The sequence below is a fragment of the Perna viridis genome, chromosome 1, assembly GCF_037379345.1.
Source record: "Perna viridis isolate PV_CMFRI_1.1 ecotype Kerala chromosome 1, ASM3737934v1, whole genome shotgun sequence".
Lineage (NCBI taxonomy): Eukaryota > Metazoa > Mollusca > Bivalvia > Mytilida > Mytilidae > Perna > Perna viridis.
Window position 1 is genome coordinate 7,242,838 of NC_142445.1, and position 20,384 is coordinate 7,263,221.

General features: G+C 30.9%; 2 protein-coding genes across 2 annotated transcripts in view; one reads left to right on the forward strand and one right to left on the reverse strand.

Moving 5' to 3' along the window:
• Positions 1 to 1,376: 1,376 nt before the first annotated feature.
• Positions 1,377 to 19,238, reverse strand: LOC148627040 (HMG box-containing protein 1-like). The gene is made up of 13 exons (XM_088566244.1): positions 19,186 to 19,238; positions 17,888 to 18,099; positions 16,909 to 17,093; positions 15,942 to 16,089; positions 15,234 to 15,347; positions 14,395 to 14,510; positions 12,826 to 12,934; positions 12,261 to 12,427; positions 11,868 to 11,988; positions 11,155 to 11,215; positions 10,417 to 10,562; positions 9,705 to 9,867; positions 1,377 to 8,911 (listed from the first exon to the last, which is right to left on the reverse strand). Exons 1-12 carry the CDS (start codon positions 19,198 to 19,200, stop codon positions 9,732 to 9,734), a joined length of 1,530 nt encoding a protein of 509 aa, XP_088422370.1. The 5' UTR covers positions 19,201 to 19,238; the 3' UTR covers positions 1,377 to 8,911; positions 9,705 to 9,731.
• Positions 18,806 to 20,384, forward strand: part of LOC148627041 (beta-galactosidase-1-like protein 2) — a 28,919-nt gene continuing 27,340 nt past the window's right edge. Inside the window, exon 1 of the mRNA XM_088566205.1 lies at positions 18,806 to 18,822. The gene's annotated coding sequence lies outside the window, so the exon portion shown is untranslated. The remainder of the gene's footprint in view (positions 18,823 to 20,384) is intronic.

Consider the following 20,384-nt stretch of genomic DNA (forward strand, 5'->3'; position numbering starts at 1 on the left):
GTCAGCTCACAATCCTCAGAATGGCATGTGGGGTTAGCAGACTTGCCGTGCAGTACTGGTCACCGGAAGTGAAGTGTCTATAAATAGCATGGAAAATCCCAGTGTTTTCACAAGATAGGGGTATATTTAGAAATCATTATGGAGATTAGGCTTCACATCACAAGAAGCAAAATGCACCTATAAAATGTACAGAAATGTTTTTCCTTTCAGAAACTGTTTAAATTTTTTAGATGAGATGAGAACTTTTTTCACAGCACTATGAGGAACAGGGGTAATTTCTGCGTAGGACTACTTTTGCCTACGTTCCAAATGCTCATTGGTTGAATTGGTGGTCTGTAACCTAAAGCTTGGTCAATAGTGTTTCTTTACCATCGACGCATTGTCCAGTGTTGTACCAATGCGTCAACAACACTGGACAAATATGTTTTCAATAAAAAATTCCAACATTTTGGAAAGATCCTCAGAATATTTGGAAGATGATTTGGAATTTTTTTTTAGTAAGTATGAGAAATCTCTATCAAGAACTACATATTTGTCTCTACGTGTACCATCATTTTTGGAGTAACCATGATGTATGTTTTTGATTGAGGATTTTAACTGAGTATGCGGAATAGAAGAATAAAGAGCTGAAAAATCATAGGTTTTAATGCTTTTATTCTGACAATAATATTGAATTGAAAGTTTTCAGATCTTTCGATATTTTTCAGAATCTACATAGAATTAATAACACTATGGGAGTAACAAGTTTTGTGCTAGGATTGGAGACCCTCTTTGACAACTGTGAGTATAGAAGTTTTGAAAGAGGTTTGGTGCTGTGAATAATGGTGCAAAGGCCAATGGTCTCCAAGGATTATAGAAAGCGTGTTTCCCCATTTTACCTTGCAATTCCTACATTCTACGTCATAACCAAAAAAAAAATCAATCTGACCTTTGCAGTATCCAACATTATAATCCAATATCATAGATGCTTACCTTTAAATTTGATAAAATTCTTTGTTTCTGTCCCGTTTTGGTCCTATATTCAGTTGGATCATAACCCCCAAAATCATTACCAGCTTACATTTTGTGGTTTTGAATTGTGTAAAAACTTTTCAGGATCAACACTTTCCCATGGCTTTCTGTGTCTATAGAAGATAAGAACACAACATGAACATAGAAAACAATGACCCTGTAGATGATAACAGGGGCAATAAAGAGACAGATGAAGTGCCATACCATTATTAGACCACATTGTTTTGTAGTTGTATAATAGCAGGGGTAAAGTTAAATCTTGTCTAAGTCTACATTTTATGAAAGGGGTCATGTCTTTACCAAACCTCTTTAAAGGGAAAGACTAATGGACACTGAATACCATAATACAATGCCCAACAAAAACATTCAAATGTTTACTTTTAATTGCATCTTCAAACTTGATTATCTTCTTATAAAATAAATAAAACTACATGCAATACAATTTTCCGTTACAAAAACAGATACCTTATATCAGTAGGTACAAACATGGAAATTTATCATATCGGACCATTTAATAATCCTTTAGGTTCATAACATAAAAAAATAGCTATATGCTACCTTATTCATTTCTAATTTATCTATTATTAATCATGTTACTGACTTGAAAAATATTGAAAATTAAAAACTACATTTAATGCTTACTACCGCAAATTCAATGAACGGCACATAAACCACATGACGGCAAAAGAGGAATAACTCATACATAAAATTTGTAGTTCATAATTTTCTCAAAGTAGTGAAAAGTATTTAAATACAGAAAACATGATAAATGTAAAGATATGTACATGTACCAATTTAATGCCCATTGGTAACACACAGAAATAACATTGTTAGGTACAATATAACATGAATTTAAGGTAGCAAAATAGAAAACTTTAAATCCATTCAGACAGCTTTTAACAATTACATCTCAATAACTACAGATTAGATTTTATAATCTTAGTATGATATTAGAGAGGAATAATTAATCTTTGCATTGGAATGAAAAATTAAATTTCTGTCACAAAAACTGCACATTGTCCACTTTATTAAAATCAGCATAATTAATAATTTTGTTTACTCTCCAATAAAATACCATATGCAGGCTACTAAACAGTGTCAATAAATTTTGAATTTTTCTTTAATTGTAAATAATTTTCATTTCATCATATTGGATACCAATTACATGTTACCCCTTCTATACATCAAATATTATATATTACATGCACCAAATACCATAATTGGAGACACAGTTTTATTCTTTACTTAACAAGATCACTGCACTTAAGAGCTTAAATGCTATTATCCGTTTTCCTCAACCTCCACAACTTTTTGCAAAATTCATTATTCAGAATCTACATATCTTCCAATTCATACCATAACTATTTTTATATGGGGCATTTGGGACATTTATACCAATGATAAATGAACTATATTTCTGTGATAATAAGAAAATACAATATTCATTAAATGAAATGCTGCCTCCTTTTAGGTGGTAAATAAATGATTCAACCTCTAATACAAGAGCTGCCTATTTTTCTTGTGAAATAAATGACCATGAGTTTAAGTATACACAATATGAGTAAAAGTTATAAAAATCATTTTGTTTATCAATACTGTTGATTTTTTCTTCTAAATGTCCATAAAATATACAGTGTAAAAGAACTGGAAGATTATATACCAAGATCCATGTAATGCTTGCCAAGTGTATAATACTATCTGTAGGGATGAAAGTATGAATTTTAATACAGGTACATACATGTAACCAAAATTGACTCTAAGAAGTGTTAATATGAAGTCCAGTTAATCAATAAAGTACCTAAGGGTTGTTTTTTTTTTTGGTTCCATTTTATGCTTTCCTGAATATCCAATTCAAATATTAGAATGATATCACTTTACAATATTGTTAGCAAATACATTACCATAAACAGTTCTTTATTGACAAAGCTTGCAAATTTATGACAAAGTCAACAGAAGTTCAGAAATAAAAAAATCAGAATTTGATAAAAATTGAATATTAAAAAAAAAATTTTTAATGCCTGCCTCAACACAGACCTCGAAACCTTGATGAACCAATGTTATTGTAACCAATGTTAAGGGAGGTAATCTGATACTTATTTGTCAGAAGAATATAAAACATTCCACACTTCGGCAAGCATAACAAGCATTCACTGCTAGATGTAGCCAAGTATTGGACTACTACAGTTCCTAAATCTACGACCGAAACATTGTTACATATCTAATATCAAAACTTGTAAAATTCTACACAGTAAAGTAGATAAAGGAACAAAGTCTCTATTAGGTTTAAGCTTGGAAACAGACATGTCTATTGCTATTAAATGTTTCTTCTATAACTTCAATAAGTTCTAGGGGAACAAATTAACTTGGTTTTCGTAGCTGATCTGCCCCCGTATAAAACACCCCATAATCAAAGTGCTGATAGCACCAGGGGTTTTTGATTCTTGTGAAAATTGTAGCATGAACAAACATGATGTAAAATATAACTATAATCATACATTTGCATTTCCCATATTATTTAGAATTGTTTTTTTTCTAATAACTGAATTTCAATGAATACTACTGATTTCTGATGTAAATGATTTAAAATCTGTAATCAATAGTTAAACAGTATCCAACTTAACACACATTTACAAATTTTCTTCTGTTTCACCTTTTTCCCAATTTTTAAATCTCTCCAAAAGTTAATTAGCAATCACATTCAAAAGTATTTCAACAGAGTATTATCCTACATTGTAATTATACTTAAATGGAACTAATTTCAGCTGAAGAAAATAATTTTCTTGGTTTATATAAGATTTTCAAAACTATACATTTTATAAATTTGAATTTTCCCGCCAATTCTACTTGGTTATAATCACTGCATTTCACTTCCTGTTTATTAATCAAAAAATGTTGATGATAGGTTGGAGATTTTGACTGATAATTGTATTGAATGAAGCATGCTTAGCACATTTAATGCTTCTTGGCACATTACTGCAAGAACTTCATTCTCTAAATGCAAATTTATTACTGAACATCCAAAAAGGAGTCCTTCAAATTTTCAGTTCATATGAAGACTAGTTCTTAATTTTATTTGCAGAAATAATAGAATATTATTGAGATGAATAATTGCCAGAAACATATTTACAGAAGATTTATTGAATGATATAAAAGGAATTACATTTGGATTATATTTTTGTGTAGTGTTCTGAAACAGTAGGGAAATTCCAGCCATGAACCGGCGACATAAGGTTTTTGATACATCAAAAACCCAAAAACCAGATAGGATAATAAAAGGTTCAACAAAATTGTCAATATTCCAATGCACCATAATAAATGCTTAATGGTATCCAGAAGTAAAGAACTAACCAAGTAAAACAACACAAATTTGTCTCATTGTAAAACTAATACATGCCTCAAATGCAAAATGAAGTTTATAAGATGATTTTTAAAAGCTGAGCATTTGAAAGAAAAGCGGATGAAATTTCTGTAAGGGGAGACACACCAATAATAGTACAATTGACATGTCTGCTTGAAAGCAATTTAACACTTAGTGCAAAAATGTGTATAACATAAAGAATCTGCTGATAAATATTGTATACAATGCAAAAAGCAAAGATAAAGAGAAGCACTTCTACAAGATTCTTGGAATCACAGTGACAAAAAAACACAAAAAAGAACAGCACTTATACAATAGCACTTTGTATTAAATATAAACATATACAGATTAAAAATCTTATAAATTCACAAAATATATAGGACTAGAAAAGGACTTTTTCTTCTGTAGTCCAAAAATGTATTTCTCTTGAGCAGCACTTTTAGTGTACTTCTTTCATACAATGACTTTTTAGTACTTAAAATTAGTGCAGTGAACACTTTAATGTACAAACTTATCAAACAAGAATATATTGAATTTAAAATGAAATCTGATGCAGAAATATAGTTGCCAACAAAACAAAAAATATTTCAAGAAAGACACACATGAAATCTCTACAAAAATTTTAAAAAATACACGTATTTCTAGAGAAAATTGATCTTGTGATAAACTATATCATCCTATTCCTAAAATATTTGGCCTTATAACAATACTAAACAGTGACAAAATACCGATTTTATGGTAACAGATACCCCTCTATTCCAAAAAGGTACGACCAATAACAACACTAAACAGCCACAAATTTTATTTATGTGTTTTGTACATATGTTACTATGAAATACAACTTGAAGTTATAACCTAATTATCTAGCCATAATTATAGATATTTTCTTAAAAATTATGGAAATCTTCAAAAAAAAAAAAGAAATAAATAAAGAGCCCTGCGAAGCACAGCATGATATGACTGCAGTGGTCAAATACTGAACAGTTGTGACAAACGTGGACACAATATTAGTGACACACTTAAGCTTAGGAACTTATGATTTACCATGACACAGCAAATGTTTGGCCACCATAAAGCACAAAATTTTAAATTTTGAAAAAAAAAGTGATTTTTTTAGGGTGTGGCTCCTTAAACCCCTTTCAAGTTGAAAATGGTAAGAGATATCTGAAATCTGATTGAAAAACACAGGAAAGGATTTTCAAACAGAGTCCAATGAAAAAAAAAGTTTCAAAATCAGACCAAAAATAAAAAGGTTGATATGGGGGTTTTGTATCCCTTTTCTTCCAAAACAATTAGAGATAGGCCTACCCTGTTACAATTTTAAAAACATAATTTAAAAAGGAACAGACATCTGAATCATAAAAATTGAATAAAAAATGAGCTTTTTCTATCAGTCCAAATGATAACACCTACCAGTACTTTCCCCCTTTTAGTTCACAAAAATCCAAAAGGGGTGGGGCAAAAATCTCTAAAAAACTAAAAACACATAAATCCCTCTGCCATATTCCAAGGACTATTGTGTTAAAATTTTTAAAAGATCAGATAAGTCTGACTCAAGTTTTCGTAAATAAACTAAAGACAACAGGGTGATCACCATTTTACGACTGAAGTTATTTTTTTGCAGTCATGTAATAATGACATCAGGTAACTGAAAGTGTGATACATATATAAAAGGATGGATAACAATTTAATATACTACAAACAAATCATGGTTTGGGAGCATAGAACATAAGACATTACAGTAAAAACAAATTTCAACACCAAACTTCACTTACATCATTTTTTAAAGCAAAATCTTACAAGCAATTATTCGTGTTTTTAAAATAATTTTGGTCCTGGTCTTCTTTTTGTCTAGACTGGCACTAGAAAATACTGTAGCTTTTCAAATTGAAAAACACAAAAATCTCACAGTGCTCACAAAAAAAAATTGAGATCACTTCTATGAATGGAATAAACTTTTAAATGCAAATAATGAATTCAAATTTAAACAACCAAATCTTTAACGTTGTACGAGTTTTATAGTCTTTTCAGTTTAAACCTTGCAACGGTGGAGCCAGGGGGTGCAGGGGCTTGGCATCCCTCCCTTTTACTGGAAATTTGTCATTTTAATAAGTAAAATTGACAAAAAATGGGAAACAATGTCCAAGCACCCCCTTTTTCTGGGCAACACCAGCTGGCATTCCTCCTTATCAAAGTGTGTGGACCTACCCTGCATTGCTATGCTCCAGGTGGAAAAAATACCAAAATGTCACATTAAAACCGGATTTGAACCATATTCATAAAAATAGCAAAAAGTTTCTGCTTCTGTTGTTAAAGGTAGTGAACAGCTTCATGCTATCATTGACCGTTAACTTACATTATCATGATTCGTTATATGTAAGAAAAGGGCACTTCTGCACCTAGAGCATACCTAAGGTACTACATCCAACTCAGTGGTCTGAAATTTAATGATTAAATGATTTTCTTCTAAAAAAACAGGAATCTTACAAAAAGATGACTTATGATATTTCAAATTTCAAAAATAAGATTTATGGTAACGAGAAGCTGCCAATCAATAAGGACTGCTACAGAATAGATTACTAATGGGTGCCTATTTGCAATCTATTAATGATAATTTCTATACTATTAGAATAGTCATGACATGAATTCAGTTTATAATGAAGAGCAATATATTTAGGTACTAAAAAGTTAATATGCCTTACTATTCATGCAAAAAAAACCAGATTTTACTGTGTAACAGAGCATAAAACTTTGTTAAGAATTGTTTCAGCTATTGATGACATTATTAATACACTAGTGCAATATGAAAGTATATTGCATGCTGATATTCAGTTGTTTTTGATGGTAAATATTATGGTGTTGTGAAATAATGTATAACACAGATATAAAAAAAATGTACAGATAAGCCACCCAAATGTTCAAATCTCTGAAGCAGTCCTGAGATCTTTAAATATAAGTGACAAGACAACACTGGTTTCATCTTACACCGAAAAAAAAAGCCATATCAAACTATTCACAATATTTTTCATCCAAGGGATGCACAATTCAAAATATAAAAAAATAACAACAATAGAATAGCACTGTTCATATAACAAACCAGCCAACAATCAAATAATATAAAATATAACATTGTAAATAACATATTTTTTTCTGCTTATGTTATACATATAAAAGGGAAATAACTCTATAAATTTTGGTCCATTCAAATTATGACATTAAAATCACAGCTTAAAACAACTGATAGGTGTCTTGTTTCTTTCTCAATGAAAAAATGTTTGAAATCTTCTTTGACAAAACAGTTGCTAAAACAAGATATAAAGAAAAGCAGACAATTAGGTTTTTTTGTTTTATTGTTTTTTTTTTTTGCAAAGTTCCAAAAGTGCTTAATAGTTCCTTTTTCATTTTATATTTAAAAACATTTGAATTATTAATAATTGACATAAATACATTTAAACATGTGTAAACAAAGTCCTGTGTTAAATGGAAACCTGTCAAAAGTTACCTCCTGTCACCTGTCCTGTCACCTGTGTAAACCAAACACCTGCCTAATCAGAACAAACAGGTTAAGTTTACAAAGGTTTAACTGTATAAAATCCCTGGATATATCATTGTCATACCACATAAGTGGGTTTTTTTTTAGAGTAATTTGAATTTTGCTATATATTAATGGGAGCCATCAGTTCTAAAAAAAAATGTGGATTTTAACATCCCCAAAATTTGTAGTTGTTTCATCCTTTTTCAAATATATAGTAGATTCCAGGATCACGAAATTTACAATACAAAAATCACCCATTTAAACAAAAATGTGAAATTTTTTACCCACAAAAATAACCCACTTATACAGCCTTTCAAATTGACTTAAAAAAATCATCATTTAAATATAAACATTACAAAATAACAAGCACATTCCTTATCAGTCTGATTGACTTATGTGATAAATATAAATATCAAATACATAAAAAAATCTTAACAGAAATAAATTCTTCTTAAAAACCTTTAAGGAATGTAGAAACAAAAAAAAATCAGCAAAGTTCTAAATTCAACATTGATGAAGTGCAAATTGCTTATTTGTTTATAAACTAATTTTATTCATACAAGAAAGTATTTCACAACTGTAAATTAAACATATGAAAATGAATCCCAAGCTAATATAGTTTCATGAAATAAATCTATTCAAAAGGAATACTTCAGCATTTTATCCCTGTAGTTAAAACATTTTCTGCTCAAAATACCCGCAAGATCCAAATATTCTCCTAAGAGATTGCAAAAAAGATCCAAATATTCTCCTAAAAGATTGCAAAAAAAGATCCAAATATTCTACCAAGAGATTGTAAAAAAGCTCCAAATATTCTCCTAAAAGATTGCAAAAAATTGTAGATTTTGTTCATCCACAACTATAGTATAAAAAAACAATACAAAATATAGATATCAACATGAATTTATAACTTTGCTGTGTAATTCTATGGCCTACAATACTGAGCAATAATGTGTAATTCTTCTCCTGTATTATCACCATGGCAGTGTGGGATAAATGAGATCATTCTGAAAAATACATTATTAAATATCAGTAAAAAATCTGTCATGTCAATTGGATAAAACATTTACATGTGGTATTAATTAACCTGCAGTATAAACTTTTACCAGTCAATATCATAATGTAATAATGCCTGATTACGAATTTAGAGTTACATTCCTTTATTAAAATGCATAGGCTCGGTCATTATCACAGTCTTAGTCAATAGCGCTGTCCTGTGGGCAGTCTAAATATCACGATATTGACCAGTTTATCGACAACTATTGTATAAATAACTCCACTTAATTATACATTTTCAAAACTATGAGAAGCACTTCTAACGTGGCTACAAAAATGTTGAAATCAGAGCATTCCTGGGTATAATAAATTCAGCAGTTTTGTGAAGTAATGAAAAAAAATTTAAATTCTTTTGCAATAAAAAATACCATTCTTGACTTCAATCTACCAATAATGTACATTGATATCAAAAACTTTTTCTGGAATCAACATGAGGAAATGGTGTCAGATCAGTGTGATTAACAATGTGCTGTATTTTTTCAATGGAGTCAATATTGTATGTCTAGACTATGTTTAGTGGTTACTGGGTTTATTTCCTATATTTTATTTGGCAGTAATAATCCATTAAAATTTCATCAGAAATTGGTTTTACAGTTGGAGGTAACTATTCCAAAGAATGTTTTGATAAGGAATGTAATATTTCATTTTCTGTAACTCTTTAAATTAGTGCTCTGAAACAACCCAATTCAATCACACTTTCAATTTTTTACGCAGTAGGTCTGTTAAAAAATAATGTCAACTTACGGAAAAATTAACATTTTTGTTTTATTCCTACTTCTTCCTCTTCCAGCAGTCTGGGTGAATTTTCTTCTGTTGCTCCGCTATTTGTCTTGCTCTCTCTATGTACTCTACACGTGAGTCATTAGACATTTTTTGCCACTCATCTCCTAGAAGAACACTGATGGCTCTATAAATAAATTTATTTTAATTAAGATATAATTAAAACATATCATAAAACCCACATATCTCACATTGTTCTTTACTGACAATATTTAGATATGCCTCAACAGAACCCTTAAAAAACAACCTAGCATTTGCAGTAACTTTTATGTAAATTTTCCAATATTTTTAACCTGTGTAAGCAAATTATCTGCATAAACTTATCTAAACTAAATTTTCTATATGGAAGAGCTGCAGTTAAGACAGGGTCCATTGTAGCTCTTAAGGTCCTCCCCCCACCTGGACCATAGAGTTGTCCACAAAAAAAAGACCTTGCGAGCTACAGTTATACAGCTTGTTCCTCTTTACTAAGCATAATATTATATTTCCATTTGAGAATTGTTTATTTCCAGCCATTATCAAATAAAGGACCCTGTAATATCACTATACACCAAACTTCACTTACAGTTACAAGTTAACGTACCTCTATAAACACTTCTATTTGGCACAACTTATTCCAGTCACTGTATCTTTTAATATATTTCAATGTTTTTCTAATTATAGGTAAATGTGGTACCTGTTATCTTTTCCAGGGAATTTATGTGTATATTCCTCTCTATGGGCTTTGGCAAACAACATAAAGGCATTAGGTGGTCTCTTCGGTTTGTTTGGATCTGTTTTCAGCTGTCTTTTCTTTTGCACATTCTTCTTTGGACTTGATTTCTACATTATAAATAACATACAAGTACAGTTAACAAAGAAGATCAGTCCATAAAATTTATAATAATTACTGGTAACTGAACAAAATATACTGTAAAATTTTATATCCAGTACCCTTATTCATTGAAAGAAACTTTGATAGCATGCTCATATACCAATACACACTCATACCCAAAACTTAATAGTTCCAGAAAGTGGTCACTGAAAATCAGACCCATCAAAGCATTTTGTAATGGTGAATAGACAAAAAAATAATATCTCTCCAATTTTGTTGCATGGGAAGTAAATATTTTAACAGAATACATATATATAAAAAAATGCAGAATAACATTTTATGTTGACTTGTAAAATGTACAGTCAGAATTAAAAAAAAAAACTGAACATCTTTATACATTGATAGAAAGAAACTATTCACCACATTCATGCAAATTGTCCGTAGTATTTTTGAGTGTTTGTGTGAAGTGTAAACAAAGAATAACCATAATTTGTTCAATCTAAAAAGACAAACTTATACAAATGTAGCATAAATCATGTATAACATCTATCATTACGATATACCTATGTGACTTTAGAACTCTAAAGAAATCTAAATTACCTTAGCCATGGTGCTTAGAGTATAAACAGCTGACCTATCCATAGGGGTAAATTCATCGTAACTAGAACAAATAAAGAACTAAGATTATTAACAAGCATTAGGTGATTTAAACACATTCAAGAAATAACAACAATATCCATGCATGTACAAATTCAGAAATTAATGTGAGGTGTGAAAATCAGGTTTGTTCATATCACAATAACTTGTGCCTTTGAATTTAAGATGCGTATTGATTTTTCTAAACATGACAAAAGATCAAATTAACATTTTGGTCTTAGATGAATTCATTTTAAAAATCAATGTATGCAATTATTTTAGAACTTTGCACTGCATTTGGATTTTTCAGAACTCTATACAGTAAGATTGAAGAATATATTGAGATAGAGTATCATCAAGATTTATTCAGTCTAATAGTTAGATGTCTGTATCTCTTCTTCACATCACTAAATGCAAGTTGAGATCATATATGTATAAGAAAACCATAAAAATATTGTCCATACATTCAACAGCTCAATCTAATTTAACAGGAACAGTGTGTTAAAAGATTTCTGTAATTTTATGAAAGTTCAGCAAATAAGTTTTGTTAGCAAAGTTAATATGGCATGTAATAAATTGAGAATCAAACTTTCAGATATCAGAATGGCATGAACATGTGTAATTTTAGCTTTAATTCACAAGAATTCACTGGTGTTTTTTTGTCTGTGTATACATACCTTGTAGTAGTTTCATTGGGTTCTGTTTTAATGGGTGGAAGACACACATCATTTATTTCTAATGTGCCACATGGTATACCATAATGTCTTTCTGTCAGTATAGGATCATTGGAGCACCAACCTACAAATGTTTTGCAATTATTGAACTCAATTTTTTCAATTAATCTCCATCAAAAGTTTATGACATGGAGGATTTTTAAAAGATCAAAAACAATTTCAATAGTTCATTCATGGGACAACTGATCTGGTTGTATGTTTTTTCTTGACAATTAATTTCAACTAGAAAACTCTGTGCAAAGCTCACTTGGTTATATCCCTGCTCCCCTCTCCTGAAATCATACCTGAAAAATTTCCCATTTACATATGACTCAGACATTAGAATAAATTTATTACCTTTGCCCCTAACAAAGAAAGGATGATCTATGACACATTCAGCTACCATATCCAGTTGTGAGGGGATATCAGGTGTAAAATACAGGTGCACTAATGATTGGGTTGTGTTATCAAGTTTGGCAAACTTTCTTATTTCTATCAATCTCAAACCATGTGGAGCTTCATATCTGCAAAAGAATAAGACTGTTTACTGTGCAGGTATATCCACTTGTATCAATAAAATTCTGTCTAGAAAGATCTGTGTTAATAAGTTATACAGATCAGAAATATTTTTCTCAGCTGAAAAATAAAGATGGAAATCCACATTCAGAAGTGTTGAATACACAATAGAAACAGTTGTTATAGTAATTACCGGTATGAATGAAAAAAGTGTATTGTCATTTTAAAATGACAAAAAAGGACATTAATAATTTACAAATTTGAAACAAAACATATAAATAGTTTAGTGAGATTACTATGTATACTTTTATTCTTCTTTCAAAGTTAACTTAAGTTATCTTTTTCAACAACTAGTAGATGAAAGATTGAATAAATTGTTAGTGCCACCATATAATAAATTTCCTACCTGTCATTTTTCTGTCCACTGTTTCCCCCCGCTTTTTGTGATAAAGAATCCTTTAATGCCAGATCTTCTACATTTTCCCAGTTAACAAAACCTACACATACTTTAGTTCCTGTAATATAAATATAAAAAAATGTAAATAATGATAGATAGCTCTATGGGCGACCAATGTATACATTATAAAGTCTTATGATTTAACATTTGTAATTATAAACATGCATTTACAAATAACTCTCAGCAAAACATAATTTAGGTCTACATTCAGAGATAAAAACATTTTGACAATATGAGATAAGTACTGGCAGAAATATTCTTCTCTCAACAAACTGTAGAATAATGAAATAAGGCTTATGGTAATGTCCCAACCTGTGTTGTTATTTTGAAAGGCATTTGCTTTTATTTGAATATTTATTATGTTTCTTGTTTAAAATTTTACAGAATTTATAATGCAATCCGATGAATCTGTTAATTGAATGCAAATTTATGAAAGGAGGTCGATTTAATAACTGATAAACATTTATTGGTTAATATTTAAACGATGGAAGTGCTTTTTATTAATTTTAAGTTCTATATGTCAATCTCAGTGATGTTTTTTTTTTCAATCTAGATTTTAATTTTTTTATAAGAGAGGGGAGGGGTTAAATTCTAACATTTGCCACCTAGTGATGAAGAGTGCAACAGTGTAAAAATTAGCACAGTTTTGACATTATGGCAAATAAACAAGTTGTGCTTCCCATAAATGCAAGCAAAATACACAACATCAACATTGCCATGTATATTTACATTGGTAATATTAGCAAAATTAGATCTTTACAGCTAAAAACATTTAACCACCAAAACAAAAAAGATATTCACAACAATATACTTACCTTTATCCAGACTATTTTAACAATGCACAATGACATCAATATTATACTGATTTTAATAACTTTATATACTAATGCAAGTTCTATTCTTGTAAATGATTAACAATAAGAAAGAAAATCAAGATATTCTACACACAAGATAGTAAAGGTCAATTTACTTAAAATAAAGGCTTGTTTCTGAGACTTTAAAGAAGAATTGAAGAACTGAGACCTTCAAGGCTCTGTAAACGTATTAATTTTCGCTATTTTCATGGTGGACTGAAAAACATGCAAAAATAGTACCAGTGAATTTGTTTTTTTAACACAAAGTAATACTAATTATTTTTCTAAACCTCCAAAATGAACATAAATATGTTTAGAGCATTAGTTCTGATGTTAACTGAACTTATCAACAGATTTACTATATGTCTCATTCATAAATAATGTACAGTAAAATGTAAACCAACAAACATGTTCACATGAATACTCAAAAAAATTAATTCACCTAACACACATAACCCAGTTTGTATTGATGATGGGTTTGGAATTCACATTTTAAAGCTGTTTGTACCCAGCATAATTCAAAATAAAATATTGACTCAAGTGTACAGCTTATTGATTGTAAATTTAAATATGCATTCAATTCACTTAATCTATTCATCTCACTGAAATTTGATTTACAGGTGAATGGAGTATTATTTTACATTGTGATGAAGTTTTCTATTACCTGCAATAAAGCACTGCCACAATGGTTTAGGCCACTGATGTGACCACACTCCCTCACTTGTCACCTGGGAGGTCGATGTTACTGTTGACTCATCATGATCCATGTCACAATAATTCCTAAAATGAAAACTATACACTTATAACAAAACAGATTTTTCAGAAAGGAATTCTCACAAATAACATAATTAATGACAGTACTATGTTTCTACGTAAAAGTTTATTGTAATCATTACAAAACAGTGTTTATCTTGGTACTAATGTGGTATAAGCAAATATTCCTTTACATTCTTTAAAAATAAGTTTGGGGTCATTTTTCTTAGCATGACACATTCTTATACATAACTAAATGTTAACAATACTGAAACCATTCCATTAACACATTAAAAACAATAAATTCTTCATGTATTCTGTTTTCTTAAGTTTTTTTATTCTACAACAAATTGTTGTAATAATTGTATCTAATCCCTCATTTACCACATTGGTGACATAGTAAAGTTTACAATATTCAGTGACAGTTGACAAGTTAGCGCTATCATCAGAAACAATGAATTAATGAAGAGAATTAAACAAATTTGCTAAATGTACATATAGCCACATGTCCAAACTGCTGGTGAAGTTTCAAGTTGGTAATCTAATATCTCCAGTAACATTTATTCAATCACCATGAAAGTGTGGGATGAACAAGCACAAAATGTTATCAAATTGCCCAAATAATTAAACAAAATTTGATCAATAATCTCTGTGGAGCTTCACCAACAAAACACCTGTAACTGATTGATGCATGGAGGGCCAAGAATTGGCCTGTAGCATTGCAGTGGGGAACAAAAAATGTGCTCATACCCATTTCTATCAGTACTAGTCTGACAGTTATCTTCATGTGGTGGTAACATTTCCATCTTCACTTCAATCTGTCTATTGTCTTCCTCTCTGTCTATCAGTTTCCGCATTCCACAACTGTAAAAATTTAAAACTAAATATAGTTAGAATGTAAGTCTCAATTTCAGTTGCCTGCTTGCTGCTTAACATAACCCTCAAACTAACTAATATAAATAGCCGTGCACAAAATCTACAAAACTTTCACTTCTGAAGTAAAATTCAATGGACAATCGAATATCTAATTGCATGTTTCTCATCGCCATATCAATGTTAATAACTTACAATGTATATGATTAAATTATCATTATAGCTAAAATAATGTGTAGGCATCAAAATGTCGACACAATCAACTTTATTATCTATATAAAATTATCTGTATTATGCAATACAGGAAATAACAAAAGAAAAAAAAGACACTCGAAGAGTGGCTTCCTCTTACAATAAACCTTAAAACTTATACATTGTTATAACAGGGAAAATTTCACTATGACCTCTGACATACATGTACATTAAACACCTGAATGAAAGAGTTTTCTCAGAACAAACTACATATGCTAATTTACTAAGATTGATCAAAAATGATTTAAAAAGGAGGGGGCGTTTTAGAGTTTCCACAAAATATAATGAAGGCAAGAACGGATAGATAAGATGAGGTCATAATAAATGTAGTACCTATGATCATCCCATGGTTTTATTGGAGCTCTTTGGACTAGTGGACTTGTTGCAATGATGGCGAACTCTGTTAATCTCTCTGTTCCAGGAATAAATGGGGATAAATCATTTAAATTTGACAAATCCAGTGCTGGAGGAAGTTTTTTCCCTAGAAAATTATTATTATAAAATTGAATAATTATACACTTCATATTTTTTATGTTATAAACTATTACAAAAAAAACTCAGGTTATAATATCAGTGCAAAGGAGAATATCTTGTTCTTTTGAATGTTGTAAAAATTAAGATATCATTATTGTCTTCCTAGTTCAACTTGTCAAAATTAGCAAGTGAATACTGGCAAAATTTAGCAAATGAGGAAAAATTAAAGTTTTTCTTTCTATTCAGTTCTGAAGATGTAATTTTCGTGATTGTTAATGCAGTTCTCCCACTTGGGATAAAATAAAATAAAATATCATGACCAGAGAAACACTTGTATGTAAATATTTGTTAGCAATCCTCAGCATTAAAACGTCTCTGACTAGCGTTTACGTTAAATTTTGAACCTAACTACCATAAGTAATGTCAACCTGATTGGTCTGATATATAATGGCATTTTTAAAGTCAAACAATGATAACTACAATACACACAACTATGCAAGCAAGACTAGATTAATGCTTCTGACTGACAATACTAACAATATTCAGAAGCCAAAATATGTCACAACCTCTGTCTAGAGAGTTTAAAAGTGGGGAAAAAATTTCAGATTCCAATAGCATTTAGATACAGACAATTCAAACTGCATTAAAATTTTGCATTACTTAATAACATTCTTCTAATTTATATTTTAGCAAGTATTATAACAAAAAAGAAAATAGAAAAAAAATCTACTTACTCTTTTTTTTGCTGATAAGGGAAAAAGTTGCATTCAGTCCCTGAAGTTAAGGTGAATTATAAATTTATTATTACTGAGATGGCTAAACTTACTAGGTGGTTTGTTTGCTTCATAGTCTTTTGCCCCATGGTCCTCATATTGACAGTTCGGTGCTAATTCTTCCTCATCAGAAGCTGAGTCCATCTTCTTAAATCCTTCATCTTCTGAGGCAGAGTCATACTTCTTGCAGCTATCAATACATTTTCCTTTTGAACTGTGATATCTAAGACCATTTGCACTGTAATATACAATTTTAAAGGGTTCAATTATGCAATTGCCATGTTAAGAAATTGTACAATTCTATTTCAATGGTCAAAATATACCTTTCATGACTGTATATACACAAATGATAGCTAACTGCTTCTAACATTTTGACATCATAATGATACTATGATGAAAGGTTACCAGGATGTAGCCAACTTTGGCCTAAACTACTTTTTTATTTTGTCATGCACAAACACTTTGATTTTTTTTTTATATAAAATTCATGTTACAGTATAAAGACCTGATAAAGACTATATTTATAATGGTTTGCAGAGCCTCTGTACATTAGTTTTGTGTCATATCAGTGTAACATTATTTACACATATATGTAATCAACCAACACATTTCAATGTAAATTCCTATTTAACACTGACACTACCAACAATCCTTGAATGCTCAACAATTTACTAGATAATGATGAAGGTTTATTCCTTTAGTAAATTTGACTCTCATAATTTACATCTAGAAAGGAAAACAAATGATCACAGAATATGACAATATAGACATATTTAACAGAAAACGAGCAATGCAGATCATACTTGCCATGATACATGTATCAACTAACTTGTATACAACTGTTCCTATTATTTTAAGTGTCACTGACTTGACCTGTGACATAAATGCATGAGTATTGAAATCAATGAATATACATTGTACCAGGTATGGACAACATCCAATGATGATCATTTGTTAAAAAGGGTATAACTACAAGGGATGTGTCACCTAAATGAACTACATGTATGAAATATCCATGTACATTTAACAAACCTTTTGAATGGTCTGCCACAACTGGTACATGAAAATTCATCCTGGGGTTCATGATTTCTCTTAATGTGGTATTTTAATCCAGGATAGCTTGTTAGTACTTTTGTACACCCTTCATAAGGACACGAAAAAGTTTTATGCTGTTCTTCTTGGGTCTTTATAAATTCCAACATCTTCTCTGTTTTTACATGGGGTCTTTTCCCTTGCATTGGTTCCTACAAAAAATAATCCTTAATTTGTCAAAATGATCCTGCATAGTCCTTAGTTTGTCAAAATGGTCCTGTAAACTACATGTGGGTGGTTCCCAAAAAATAGTCCTTAGTTTGTCAAAATGGATCCTGATATATGTACATGTGTATATACATGTATGTCCCTGGTTTATTTAAATCACTGACCTTTAATCACAGGTCTATATATTGAAATAATACATTGTCCGAATAAGTGTGCTGTATACAGACAGCTGAACAAATTTTTAAACAATCTTTTAAAATTATTGAAGGAAAAATTCTAAGCATTTGTTAATCAAGTCCATGAAAACCTTTCCTCTCAAGATTTGGAGTAGTGCATTTACAAAGAATAGAATGGAACAGAATTTTCATTTATTAAAATCCACATATTTGGATTGCTACAAAAACAATATAAAGGAACAAACATATTTAGAAACAGACATTCTAAACACAGTGAGAAAATCATTGAAATGGTTTATTGCAGACACACATGCCTTATCCTCTACAAACTTTTATAACTTTATATTCAACTAACCCCAGTTTACATTTACATACATTTATGTACATTGTAATAATTCATGTTCGCATTAAACGATGCTAAGATCTGGCTATTTTAATGATGCAAGTGAAATGGTCTTAATTACAGGTGTGAAAATGACCTTATGGAGCCCCGCTGCGCGTGGCAGACAAGTGAATGCAGTTTCGTCTGAGGTAAGCGATCTTGTAAGACGAAGGTTTATTCTAACCATAAGCGTATTCCTGCCATTGGTAATATCATTATAAAATATGAACAATTGTTAACACTTTACAATAACTTCAAAAGTTTGTTGTAACGTTGTTTAACGATAATGTTTACAAACATAGGAGATGTTTACTCGCACTTAACTTTGACCCAGTTTTAAATACTACGCCGGTTCAAGTTGTAAAATCAACTTAGATCATCTTGACAAACAAAACCAAGTGGAATTTATTCGACATGAAGACTCAGCTAAAGGCTTTCAATAAGTTAACACTTCGATCAATTGCGCATTACAAGAAAAATACTCGTAGTAAAATTGAAGAAAAGTTTCTTACCCCAACCAACGCCATTTTGTATGAACAGGTGCGTGATGGTGCATGACGACCAATGATTGGTCTTGAAAATGGTCTATTGTAATTATTTGAATTCTATTGGCTTACGTGTTTTTATGAATATTTAAATTGACGCGGGGCCCTGTAGGGTTCTCCAGCAATTGTCTTACTTATTTATGAATAATAAATATTAAGTCACACAATCCACAACTGCCTCATGAAAAAATATTTTATTTTTCTTTGGGTGTGTTACTAAACAAGGGGTATGTGTAATTGGCCGTAATTACTATCCCCTTTAATAGAAGAAGAAGAACTGTTTATTCACCAATAAAGGGCCCATAAAGGGCATGATTACAATACAATTATATATATATAGAAAGGTCTGAAAAATTCCCAACGATGTTAGAACTGTCAAATTTGTGATGCAAATTTTTGGTCGTTCCCTCCGCGGGACTCGAACTTGTACTGTTGTGACATCTATGGCAACACCGCCTGCACAAAGTCCAGCGCCGTAGACCACTCGGCCAGCTAGGCTATATAAAACTATAGCTTTCGCTGGCCGAGTCATTCCTCCTCGTAGGATTAATCTAGGGCTGTAACTTAGTACACGATGTATGGTGGTACGGGACAGTTCATTTAGATGTTAATATGTAGGATAGAGGATCAAATTAATGATGCATGTCACAACAAATCAATATTACACAACGCCTCAGAATGTGACGACTATTTGCTACACTGCTCCATCGGATCAAATTGATACAGGGAAGATATGTAAACGTATAGAAAGGTCTGAAAAAATCCCAACGATGTTAGAACTGTCTAATTTGCGATGCAAATTTTTGGTCGTTTCCTCCGCGGGACTCGAACTCGTACCGCTGTGACATCTATGGCAACACCGCCTGCACAAAGTCCAGCGCCCTAGACCATCTCTATCATAAAATAATAACATCTAAATGAACTGTCCCGTACTACCATACATCGTGTACTAAGTTACAGCCCTAGATTAATCCCACGAGGAGGAATGACCCGGTCAGCGAAAGTTGTATTTTATATAGCCTAGCTGGCCGAGTGGTCTAGGGCGCTGGACTTTGTGCAGGCGGTGTTGCCATAGATGTCACAGCGGTACGAGTTCGAGTCCCGCGGAGGGAACGACCAACAATTTGCATCGCAAATTTGACAATTCCCAACGATGTTAGAACTGT

Coding starts and splice junctions, on each gene's coding strand:
- LOC148627040 (XM_088566244.1), bottom strand. Junction 16,090..16,908: donor TGAAGCAAACAAACCACCTA/GTAAGTTTAGCC, acceptor ATAATTTTCTAG/GGAAAAAACTTCCTCCAGCA. Junction 11,989..12,260: donor TTTCTTTGTTAGGGGCAAAG/GTAATAAATTTA, acceptor AAACATTTGTAG/GTTGGTGCTCCAATGATCCT.